We start from the raw sequence: 12,676 nt of genomic DNA on the forward strand, positions 1-12,676 counted from the left end.
AGAGAAAACAGGGAATTACAGGCCAGTTAGCCTGACATCGACGGTGGGGAAGATGCTGGAGTCAATTATTAAAGAGGTAATAACGGTGCATTTGGATAGCAGTAAAAGGATAAGTCCAAGTCAGCATGGATTTATGAAAGGGAAATCATGCTTGACTAATCTTCTGGAATTTTTTGAGGATGTGACAAGTAAAATGGATGGGGAGCCAGTGAATGCATTGCATTTAGACTTTCAGAAAGCCTTTCATAAGGTCCAACACGGGAGATTGGTGAGCAAAATTAGAGCACATGGTATTAGGGGTAGGGTGTTGACATGGATAGAGAATTGATTGGGAGACAGGAAGCAAAGAGTAGGAGTGAACGGGACCTTTCCATTATGGCAGGCAGTGGTGAGTGGAGTGCCGCAAAGCTCGGTGTTGGGGCCGCAACTATTTACCATATATATTAATGATTTGGATGAAGGAATTAGAAGTAACACTAGCAAGTTTGCAGATGACACAAAGCTGGGTGGCAGTGTGAACTGCGAAGAGGATGTTAGGAGGTTGCAGGGTGACCTGGACAGGTTGAGTGAGTGGGCAGATGCATGGCAGATGCAGTATAATGTAGATAAATGTGAGGTTATCCACTTTGGTGGCAAAAACAAGGAGGCAGATTATTATCTCAATGGTGTCAGGTTAGGTAAGGGGGAAGTGCAGCGAGACCTGGGTGTCCTTGTACACCTGTCACTGAACGTTGGCGTGCAGGTACAGCAGGCAGTGAAGAAAGCTAATGGCATGTTGGCCTTCATAACGAGAGGATTTCAGTATAGGAGTAAAGAGGTTCTTCTGCAGTTGTATAGGGCCCTGGTAAGACCACTTCTGGAGTATTGTGTACAGTTTTGGTCTCCTAATCTGAGGAAGGACATCCTTGTAATTGAGGCAGTGCAGCATAGGTTCACGAGATTGATCCCTGGGATGGTGGGACTGTCATATTTGAGGAAAGATTGAAAAGACTAGGCTAGTATTCACTGGAGTTTAGAAGGATGAGAGGGGATCTTATAGAGACATATAAAATTATAAAGGGACTGGACAAACTAGATGCAGGAAAAATGTTCCCAATGTTGGGGGAGTCCAGAACCATGGGCCACAGTGTTGGAATAAAGGGGAGGCCATTTAAAACTGAAGTGAGAAGGAACTTTTTCACTCAGAGTCGTGAATTTGTGGAATTCGCTGCCACAGAGGGCAGTCGAGGCCAAATCACTGGATGAATTTAAGAGAGAGATAGAGGTCTGGGGCTAGTGGAATCAAGGGATATAAGGAGAAGTTGGGCACAGGTTACTGATTGCGAATGATCAGCCATAATCCCAATGAATGGCGGTACTGGCTCAAAGGGCTGAATGGCCTCCTCCTACACCTATTTTTATGTTTGTATGTAAACTGGCCCTCTTGTACAAGGCACTCCTACCCCAGAAGAGACCAGAATGGTCTAAAAATCTGAATTTCTGCTCCCTGTACCAACTCCTCAACCATATATTCATCTATCCTATCCTCCTATTCCTATCCTGACTAGCACGTGGATCCAGAGATCACTATCCATAAAGTCCTGCGTTTTAACATTTGGCCTAACTCCCTGTATTCACTCTGCAGGATTTCATCCCTTTTTCTACCTGTATCATTTATGCAGTGTGGGTGACATCTGGCTGTTCCCCTATCCCTTGAGAATGTTCTAGATTTGCTTGGAGACATCATGAACCCTGGCACCAGAGAGGCAACACACCATCCTGGACTCCCGTCTGTGGCTACAGAATCTGCTGCCTGCCCCCCTAACTATCAATCCTCATATCACCGTAGCCCTGTCTGACTTCCCCCTTCCCCACCGTGCCTCAGAGTTTGTCTTGTTGCCAGTGACCTGGCTCCTGCTGCTGCTTTCTCCTGAATAGTTATTTACACCATGCGCTGCCGCCAACAGATGACAATAACATTGTCCCAGGGCAATAAGTCCATTTTGGAATCATTCGCACTGTCATTGTCTTTTCCAAAAGCCCTGATTAGTCCCAGGAATATATATACCAAAGATAGACACAAAATGCTGGAGTAACTCAGCGGGACAGGCAGCATCTCTGGAGAGAAGGAATGGGTGACATTTCGGGTCGAGACTCTTCTTCAGACTTTAAACCAGCATCTGCAGTTCCTTCCAACACAATACATATACCAATGTGGGTCTTTTTCCAAGGGTGGGAATATCAAATCTACAGGGCATAGCTTTAAACTGAGAGGAGGGGTGGGGGGAGTTTAAAGGAGATTTATAAGACAGGTTTTTTTTTACACAGAGAATTGCAGATGTCAGGGGAGGTGGTGGAAGCAGACAGCGTGTAAGAGACAATTCGACAGGCACATAAACAGACAGGGAACAGAGAGATAGGGACCATGTGTGGGCAGATGGAATTCATTTACATTGATATCATGGTTGGCAGACACCATGGGTTGAAAGGCCTGTTTCTGTGCTGTGCTGAACTATGTTCTATTAATGAATGATTTACGGACAACTAGGCACAGAGTTAGAGTAGAAACAAGGAACTGCAGATACTGGTTTGCAAAAAAAAGACACAGACTGCTGGAGTAACTCAGCTTCTCCAGAGAACATGGATAGATATTTAGAGCAAAAGGCAAATTATACAATGGGGGCTCTGATAAAAATATGTTTACATCAATGATCTGGAACTCAGTCTCAGTTGAAAGAGTCAATTATGGCTTTCAAGCGAGAAATTAAAAAGCTGTTGAGGGAAAATAATTTGCAGTTTTGGGAAAGTGCAGGGAAGTGAGATGTATGCATTGTAGTAACAGCAGTAGCAAGCTAATGCCTGTCAAAGTTATTCTATGATTCAATTAATATGTCATTTTAAAACCATTCCCTAATATTCAGAACATATGGCTTATTTCCATATTAATGATTCAAAAGACTTCCACTGGTTGCACCACATACAAGAAGTACGCAGCACTGACTGTAGAATGCACCAACGCTAACCCAAGCCACCTTGTCTTGTGCCCTCTACCAATCTGATAGTTCCTCTTATACACTACACTGAAAGATTTCAAATAAACCTAAAAAATCTTTGATTTGGTGAATTAAATCAAGCCATTGGAACTTCAACATATGACTTTGGCTACCTTTAGTTGATTAAATATCATATCATCATATCATATATATACAGCCGGAAACAGGCCTTTTCGGCCCTCCAAGTCCGTGCCGCCCAGTGATCCCCGCACATTAACACTATCCTACACCCACTAGGGACAATTTTTACATTTACCCAGCCAATTAACCTACATACCTGTACGTCTTTGGAGTGTAGGAGGAAACCGAAGATCTCGGAGAAAACCCACGCAGGTCACGGGGAGAACGTACAAACTCCTTACAGTGCAGCACCCGTAGTCAGGATCGAACCTGAGTCTCCGGTGCTGCATTCGCTGTAAAGCAGCAACTCTATCGCTGCGCGACCGGTCACAATATGTAAACTGTACATAAGCTGGTTGAAAGAATGGTTCCAATTGTCTTTCCTTTTGTTAAAATGTTTGCTTTCATCTGCCACCATATCTCCCACCCTGATCTGCTTGCCACTGAGCTGTTTCTTAAGGGAGGCAAAAATGCTGCGACCTTGCAGTCCAGAAATGGGACTGTATAGAGCCGCAGTGACAGAACACTTGCATGGCAACAGGAGTCCAATAAGGCTGTGCCAATGACCCCAGTTCTCATATGGACACGGGGAGAACATACAAACCCCGTACAGAGTGCACCCGTAGTCAGGATCGAACCTGGATCTCTGGCGCTGTACAGGTTAGGGAGTTTTGATTTATATTCCTTGGGGTTTAAAAGAATGAGGAGTGATCTTTTTGAAACATAATATCCTAAGGGCTTTTGACAGAGTAGATGTTGAGATGTTTTCACCAGTGGGAGAGTCCCAACAAGGGGACATAAGACGAAATAAGGGGCCAATCTATTAAAACTGGTGTGGAGGAATTATTTCCTCTTCTACGCAATGAATCTCTGCAAATCTCTCCCCAGTGATTCATTGAGATTCAGATGTAGGAGGCTAGCTCATCAGAAGGATTTAAGGTGGAGATAGATAATATTTGAAAGAACTGAAGCCAGCAGACATCAACCATGAATACATTGAATGGTGGGGCAAGCTTGAGAGGCCTGGGGAGTGTTCTCCTGCTCCTATTTCCATGCACTAGTTCTGTCAGTGCAGTCAGACGGCTACACTAAGAGAAACCCTGTACTGCATTGCTAAACTGGGCCATGCGATGTAATGAAAGACAAATTCGCAATGGAGAAAACGAGTCAGCAGGTGATTTTATGATGACCAACTCTGAACCACTCTGTAGAGCATCGAAAACAGAAGCAGGAGCAGACCAAATGGCCCATTGAACATGTTCTGATGTTCAATACAATCATGCTGATCCAATCTTGGCCTCAATGTCCTTTTGCATTCTAACCCCATGGTCTGACTCCCATTATATCTTAAATCTCAGATTTGACCATTTCTGCTGACAACCTGCCCAGCTCTCTAGAACGGAGAATTCTAAATAATACATGGCTACAGTATAATCCATCCCTTCATTCAAAAATAATATTCTTATTGTCTTTATTCTCAGGTCCACAGCCACTTTGGTAGGTGCCAAATGAACATCTGCAGCCGATTCAGGTGAAAAGCTCTTGCGCATGACAGCTTTTCACCGCAGGAATCGGTCAAGTGGCACACTTACCTTTCTCTCCTATTCTTCTCTAACTTGTCTTTTAAAATCATTATTTCCTTCTTGAGGGCGAGGTGCTGTCCTTCCGCATCTCGAAGCTCCTTCTTCAAGTTCCTAATCTCAGTAGCATGCAGAGCTTCCCGTTTAGTCAGCTCCTCCTCATAGAACACTGTCTTTTTCTCCAAGTCAGCCTTAAGCTTTGCCACTTCTTGTTGATGCTCTGTACTGCTCACACCAGGGGATCGTCCAACATGCTTCTGCTGTTAACAAAACACATTTGAGGCTGTAATAATAGAACCAGTTGCATGGCATACTGCCCCAGGTCAGAAAAACGATAACATCCTCTATTCACCTTTTCACCCAGAGAGTTGTGAATCTGTGGAATTCTCTGCCTCGTCTGGTTAGGGAGAGTGAGGAGGTTATAGGGAGGAGTTATAAAGAGGTGGTCACTCCAAGACCACGGGAGGTAGACAAGTGGGTCACGGTTAAGGGGGGCAAGGAGCAGAGGCAGGGACTAGAGAGTACCCCAGTGGATGTACCCCTTGGTAATAAATACTCCTGTTTAGGTGTTGTTGGGGAGTATAGCCTACCTGGGGGCAGCGACGGCGCCCGGGCCTCTGGCACGGATTCCGGCCCTGTTGCTCAGAAGGGTAGGGAAAGGAAGAGGAGAGCGATAGTAATAGGGGACTCTATAGTGAGGGGGTCAGATAGGCGATTCTGTGGACGCAGTCGGGAGACCCGGATGGTGGTTTGCCTCCCTGGTGCCGGTGTCCGGGATGTGTCTGAGCGTGTCCAGGATATCCTGAAAGGGGAGGGAGAGGAGCCAGAGGTCGTGGTACATATAGGTACCAACAATATAGGTAGGATAAGGGAAGAGGTCCTGAAAGGAGAATTTAGGGGGCTAGGAAGAGAGTTAAAAAAAGGACTAGGTAGAGGATTGAAATGTAGGACATCTAAGGTTGTAATCTCTGGATTACTCCCTGTGCCACGAGCTAGTGAGTATAGAAATAGGAGGATAGAGCAGTTTAATGTGTGGCTCAGGAGTTGGAGCAGGGGGGAGGGATTCGTTTTTCTGGATAATTGGGCCTGTTTCTGGGAAAGGTGGGAACTGTATAGGCCGGATGGTCTCCACCTTAACCAGAGGGGGACCAATATCCTGGCGGGGAGGTTTGCTAGCACTGTTGGGGAGTGTTTAAACTAATTTGGCAGGGGGTTGGGATACAGCATGGAGCTAGTATAGGGGGTGAGGAGAAGGAAAATATAGAGGAAAAAACTGGTCAGATTGGGAGGCAGAACAAGAATGCCCCAGCACAATGGGGTAGGGCAAGTCTGAACGGCATTTATTTTAATGCAAGGAGTATTGGAAGCAAGGGGGATGAATTGAAGGTGTTACTGAACACATGGGAGTACGACATTGTTGCCATTACGGAAACATGGTTGAAGGAAGGGCAGGACTGGCAGCTCAATATTCCAGGATATAGAATCTTCAGGAGAGACAGAGAGCAGGGAAAAAGGGGAGGGGGTGTTGCAGTATTAATCAAAGAATCTATTTCTGCTGTAAGAAGGGATGACATATTAGCGGGTTCCTCAAATGAGGCTATTTGGGTGGAATTGAGAAATAGAAAAGGGGCATGCACCTTACTGGGTGTATACTACAGACCCCCAAACAGTCAGAGAGAAATAGAAGAACATATTTGTAGGCAAATCTCGGGGGTGTGTGAAAACAACAGGGTAGTAATAGTAGGGGATTTCAACTTCCCGAATATTGATTGGGATAGCCAAAGTGTCAAGGGCCCTGAGGGTGCAGAGTTCCTAAGGGTCATCCAGGAGGGCTTTTTGAGCCAATATGTTGAAAGTCCAACAAGGGAGGGGGCGGTATTGGACTTAATCTTGGGAAATGAGGCCGGACAGGTGGCTGAAGTGTCAGTGGCAGAGCATTTTGGTGACAGTGATCACAATTCAGTGATATTTAAGGTGGTAATGGAAAAGGATAAAGAGGGACCAGAGGAAAGAGGAAAATTTCTAAATTGGGGCAAGGCCGATTTTAATCTGATAAGGCAGAAGTTGGCCCTAGTGGACTGGGATCAGCTTCTCGTGGGGAGGACCGCATCAGAACAGTGGGAGTCATTCAAAGGAATAATTGAAAAAGTACAGAGGAAGCATGTTCCCCTAAAGTTTAAGGGTGGGACAAACAAGTCCAAAGAACCTTGGATGTCGAACGATATAGTAGGATTGATTCGAAAAAAAAGGGGGGCTTTTGGAAGGCATAAAGAACTTAAGGCACAGACATCATTCGAGGAATACAGAAGGTGTAGGGCGATTCTTAAAAAATAAATTAGGAGAGCAAAAAGGGGCCATGAGATAGCACTAGCGGGCAAAATAAAAGAAAATCCCAAAGTGTTCTATAAGTATATCAAGGGTAAGAGGATAACGAGGGAAAGAGTGGGGCCCATCAGGGACCATAGTGGAAACAGAGGATGTAGGAGATGTTTTAAATGATTTTTTTGCATCTGTTTTTACGAGGGAGGAGGGCGATGCGGACTTAGAAATGGAGCAGGAGGGTTGTGATGTTCTTGAGCATATTGCTATTGACAGGGAGGCGGTGCTGGAGGCTCTGGCAGGCTTAAAAGTGGATAAGTCTCCGGGCCCTGACGAGATGTATCCCAAGATGCTGAGAGAGGCAAGGGAGGAGATTGCGGGGGCTCTGGCACAAATTTTCAGAGCCTCTCTTGCAACAGGGGATGTACCGGAGGACTGGAGGATAGCTAATGTGGTGCCATTATTTAAAAAGGGCTGTAGGGATAAACCTGGGAACTACAGGCTGGTGAGTCTGACATTGGTGGTGGGGAAGCTGCTAGAAAAGATTCTGAGGGACAGAATCAGTCTTCACTTGGAGAATCGAGGGTTAATTAAGGATAGTCAACATGACTTAGTTAAGGGAAGGTCGTGTCTGACTAACTTGATTGAATTTTTTGAAGGGGTGACCAAGGAGGTAGATGGGGGTAGTGCAGTGGATGTGGTGTACATGGATTTCAGTAAGGCTTTTGACAAGGTCCCACACAGGAGACTAGTCAAGAAGGTAAGAGCCCATGGGATCCAGGGCACCTTGGCAAAATGGATAAAAAACTGGCTTAGTGACAGAAGGCAGAGGGTGATGGTAGAAGGGTGCTTCTGTGACTGGAGGCCGGTGTCCAGTGGGGTGCCGCAGGGATCGGTGTTGGGTCCCTTACTGTTTGTAATCTACATAAATGAACTGGATGTCAACGTACAGGGCATGATCAGCAAGTTTGCAGATGACACAAAGGTAGGGGGGGTGATGAATAGCGAAGAAGGGATCTGCAAGCTGCAGGAGGATATAGATGAGATGGTCAGATGGGCGGAGCAGTGGCAGATGGAATTTAATCCTGAAAAGTGCGAGGTGATGCACTTTGGCAGAAATAACTTGGAGAGGGAGTACACCATGAATGGAAGGACCCTAGGGAAGACAGGGGTACAGAGGGACCTTGGAGTACAGGTACACAAGTCCTTGAAGGCAGCAGGACAGGTGGACAGGGTGGTCAAAAAGGCATATGGGTTACTGGCCTTCATTAGCCGGGGCATCGAATATAAAAGTAGGGGGGTAATGATGGAATTGTACAGAACACTGGTGAGGCCACAGCTGGAGTATTGTGTACAGTTCTGGTCACCACATTATAGAAAGGATGAGGTAGCTTTGGAGAGGGTGCAGAGGAGATTCATCAGGATGCTGCCAGGGATGAAGGACCTCGGCTATGAGGAGAGACTGAGCAGACTGGGGTTGTTTTCCCTGGAGCAGAGAAGGCTGAGAGGGGACATGATCGAGGTGTACAAGATCATGAGGGGCATAGATAAGGTAGATGGCGGGGAACTTCTTCCACTGGTGGAAGGTTCAACAACGAGGGGACATAGATACAGGGTAAGGGGAGGGAGGTTTCGGGGGGATGTGAGAAAGAACTTTTTCACCCAGAGGGTGGTTGGAGTCTGGAACTCACTGCCTGGGGTGGTGGTGGAGGCGGGAACACTCACAACGTTTAAGAGGCATTTGGATGGGCACTTGAAATGCTACAACATTCAGGGCAACGGTCCAAATGCGGGAAAATGGGATTAAAATTAGACTGAGTTGGTAACGGGCGGCGCGGACACGATGGGCCGAAGGACCTCTTTCTGTGCTGTAGGACTCTATGACTCTATGAGAAGGCAGTGGAGTCCAATTCACTGGATGTATTCAAGAGAGAGTTAGATAGAGCTCTGAGGGCTAACGGAATCAAGGGATATGGGGAGAAAGCAGGAACAGGGTGCTGATGATCAGCCATGATCATATTGAATGGCGGCGCTGGCTCGAAGGGCCGAATGGCCTATTCCTGCACCTATTTTCTATGTTTCTATTCATTCACAGCCACCCGTGATGACCAATTCGATTCATGAATTTTATCACCTTTAAACAACAGAACACCAACATTCCCAATACAAATTCAGACTTTAAACTTCTTAACGTGCATAAATGTCATATTTTGTAGTTGGTAGCAATTACTTGTGCCGGTTAAGTATACTAAATTTACAATTTGGTGCTCATTTAGCATCGGTAGAACTGCGAGGAACCTGTTAAACTGTCCGTTATTCCATCTTTTAAACAAGGACTGTCTGGTTTAACAAAAGATCTTGTGTCAATATTGGAGAAGTACAAGAGGCTTCTTCCAGTATCCTTATCAATGCCAATGTCTAAAACAATACTATTAGCAAGATATTCTGGTGGATTCTTCCCGTAAAACTGGACAAGTTGGCTGCCATGCTTCAAAATGGATAATTCATCGGTTGAGCGTAAGCTCAGCCCAATTCAGCCATTTAATCAGCTCAACATTTAATCATCAAACTGATTAAATGGCTGAAATGGCCTTAACCTAATTTATGTAGCTTTTTTCCTTGTAGGATATTGAGCACAGAAGTTGGAACATCATGTTGCAGCTGCACAAGACTTTGTTAAGATTACATTTGGAGTACTATGTACAGTTCTGAATGTCCTTCTATATAATTGATGTTATTAAACTTAAAAACTGAAAAGAGTGCAAAGAAGATTTATAAGGATGTTACCAGTTCTGGAGGGTTTGACTTATAGGGAAAGGCTGGATCTTTTTCCCCTGGCTGAGGGGTAACCTTATAGAGGTTTATAAGATCATGAAGTAAAAAGATAAAGTGAACAGCCACAATCTTTTTCCCTGGGCAGGGGAGTCAACAACTAGAGGATAAGGGTTTAATGTGAGAGAGGAAAGATTTAATAGGAACCTGAGGGGCAAATTTTACATACAGATGGTTGTGAGTATACATAAAGAGTGCCAGATGAAGTGGTAGAGACAGGAACAATTATGACATTTAAAAGACACTTGGGCAGGCACATGGAGGGGAAAGATTTGGAGGGATATGTGCCGGGCGCAGACAAATGGGACTAGCTCAATGGAGCAATTGATCGGCATGGTTGAGTTGGGCTGAAGGGCCTGTTTCCATGCTGACTGGATCTATAACTCTATGATATAAAAGATGTTTTGAAATAAATTAAATTTCTTCCTACATTCACCGAGGCATGAAAGTTTTGGTGCCTAACATTATGCAGCAGCCTTTACAGGTCTTTACAGATTTTATCAGTATTATATTTTCAGTTTGAACATGGTGAATGCTTTAGAAATCACTACACAATGGGTGATTTCTTTGACGATGACAACTTGCTCACCAGTAATATCACAGAATCTTTTACATCCATGAGGAATGTGATCGACACCCTGATTTAACATTTCATCTGGACGAACAGTTCCAACAAAGCAGCACATCCTATGTACAGTGGAGTATATTGTTGGCCTAGATTATATCTCCAATAGATGGAGTTTGAATGCAGATTACCTGCCTCAGATGCAAGAATTATCAAATCAAATATGTTGATTCCTTTAAGAATGCATGCATGCTAAGGGATAATTCTGTGCAAGAATACCATATTTCTGCTGCTACTAAAATGAGTGTATCCTGGAAACTAAAGAGAAACAAAAATAACTTTACATAATAACAGAGAAAGTTAGAAATACTCATCAAGTCATGCAGTATCTGTGGAGATAAAAAGAGTCAACGTTTCAGACTTTCGATAGAATGAATGAAAGTTCATTAATCTGTTTCTCTCTTTGCAAACTCTGCCTGACCTGGTGAGTATTTCTGATTTTTATTTCATATTTATTGTATCTCCGATTATCTTAAAGCTTTAAATATTTCAGTTCCCGGGGGGGGGGAACGGACGATGACGACGAAGACGACAGAGTTTTCAAATAAGGGACTCTGAAGTCTAATCTCGGATGAAATCGAGAAGTTTCCAATATCTTTAGGATTGTAGACTTTTCTGAATTTGCTGACTTAACTGCATATTTATTAATACTACATTAAAATAAAAAACAATAAACACAGTGGGGCTTTAAAACCTCTCCCTGTCAATTCATATATGCAGATTATGGGAATTGAAACATGCCAAGTTTCTAGAAATAGATTACACTTCTCTGTAATTTACTGCAATGAGATTGTCCAAGACACTGTTCTAACTTCCCACTTCTTTATTCTCCTTTCTACCTTATAAAGTGAATCAGCATCTTTCCTTCAGGTCGCTGGTTGTGTTTTTTTGTAACAATTCTACTTTACCGCATCAGCTCTTTGGGAAATCCTGGTTGACGCCATGCTCTCCCCATTCATCTTGTTGGAAGCAGGAGGCAATCGGGCATTTCCCTAGCAGCCAGTCTCACCTTGAGCCCCTCAAGTTCATCCTCCAGTTGCTTTGCGTACTGCTCACTCCGCTCTCGCAGCTTTCTCTCCTTCGTTGCCTCTGCAGCTGATTCTTCCATCTGCATGTCCCGCTGGTTTTGGAAAACATTGATATTGAGAAGGAAGTTAGGTACACAAGAACCATTATTACAAGTAGCCTCCCAGTGGAAATGTAGAAACCATCAAATACTGGAGGTAATTGGGAGAAGCTGCCTGCAGGTAAATGGCCATCTGACAAGTGTGGGGGTTTTAAACGTGAAATTGGGAGAGTTATGGGATAGTGTGTTCCTGTGGAACCATGCACAAAAGAAAATCACACCCTGTGACATCTTTGTAGTATAATATACAGTTTCAGCCCCAGCCATTTTCAGCAGTTATATGACTCGTTGACAATCATAGATTGCTCAGTTCTATTTATGTTCCTTGGACAGTCCACACACACACAAGACTTGAATAACATTAATGCAAGACCTGATACATGGTGACACTTGCAGGACCTAGTGTCAGGCATGGTCACTACCCTTGATGCAGGAGACTTGTTTTGCAGCACGCCCACTGCCAACTACAAAACACACTGCTGTTGCTTGTTGAGTTACTCTGTTGTTGAGTTGCTTGTTACTCTGTCAACACTTCCCAAACCTTCATAGACACAAAATGCTGGAGTAACTCAGCGGGACAGGCAACATTTCTGGAGAGAAGGAATGGGTGACGTTTCGAGTCGAGACCCTTCTTAACTCAAACCTTCATATTTTATCAACAGAATACAAATGCAGCAGGGACATGGTGCTGTCTCCTCTTGAAGGTTTCCATTCAAGTTTCAAACTACCCTAGTATGGAATTACATTTCTGCTGCATGGATGTGGATGGGATGGTTCCAGTAGTGGGAGAATCTAGGGTCAGAGGGCACAGTCTCAGAATAAAAGGACATCCCTTTAGAATGGAAATAAGGAGGAATTTATTTCTCCAGAGGGTGGTGAATCTGTGGAATTCATGGCCACAGATGGCGGTGGAGGCAGAGTCATGGGGTATTTTTAAAGCAGTTCTTGATGAGTTAAGGTGTAAAAGGTTACAGGGAATGGCAGGAGAATGAGGTTGAAAGGAAAAAAATAGATCAGCCATGTTGGAATGGGCCACATGGCC

At 44.4% G+C, this 12,676-nt stretch overlaps 1 protein-coding gene across 10 annotated transcripts in view; it reads right to left on the bottom strand.

Annotated features, from left to right (window-relative positions):
- Positions 1-12,676, bottom strand: part of LOC144593414 (serine/threonine-protein kinase MRCK alpha-like) — a 324,476-nt gene that overhangs the window by 96,453 nt on the left and 215,347 nt on the right. For 8 of the 10 annotated variants that reach the window (XM_078398926.1, XM_078398934.1, XM_078398929.1 and 5 more), the window contains 2 exons: positions 11,518-11,628; positions 4,745-4,992 (listed from right to left, as the gene is read on the bottom strand). In XM_078398926.1, coding sequence (XP_078255052.1) covers positions 4,745-4,992; positions 11,518-11,628 — 359 coding nt within the window. The remainder of the gene's footprint in view (positions 1-4,744; positions 4,993-11,517; positions 11,629-12,676) is intronic. The other 2 variants (XM_078398932.1, XM_078398925.1) reach the window with 1 other exon arrangement.

Source organism: Rhinoraja longicauda, chromosome 5, assembly GCF_053455715.1.
Source record: "Rhinoraja longicauda isolate Sanriku21f chromosome 5, sRhiLon1.1, whole genome shotgun sequence".
NCBI classification, from domain to species: Eukaryota; Metazoa; Chordata; class Chondrichthyes; order Rajiformes; family Arhynchobatidae; genus Rhinoraja; species Rhinoraja longicauda.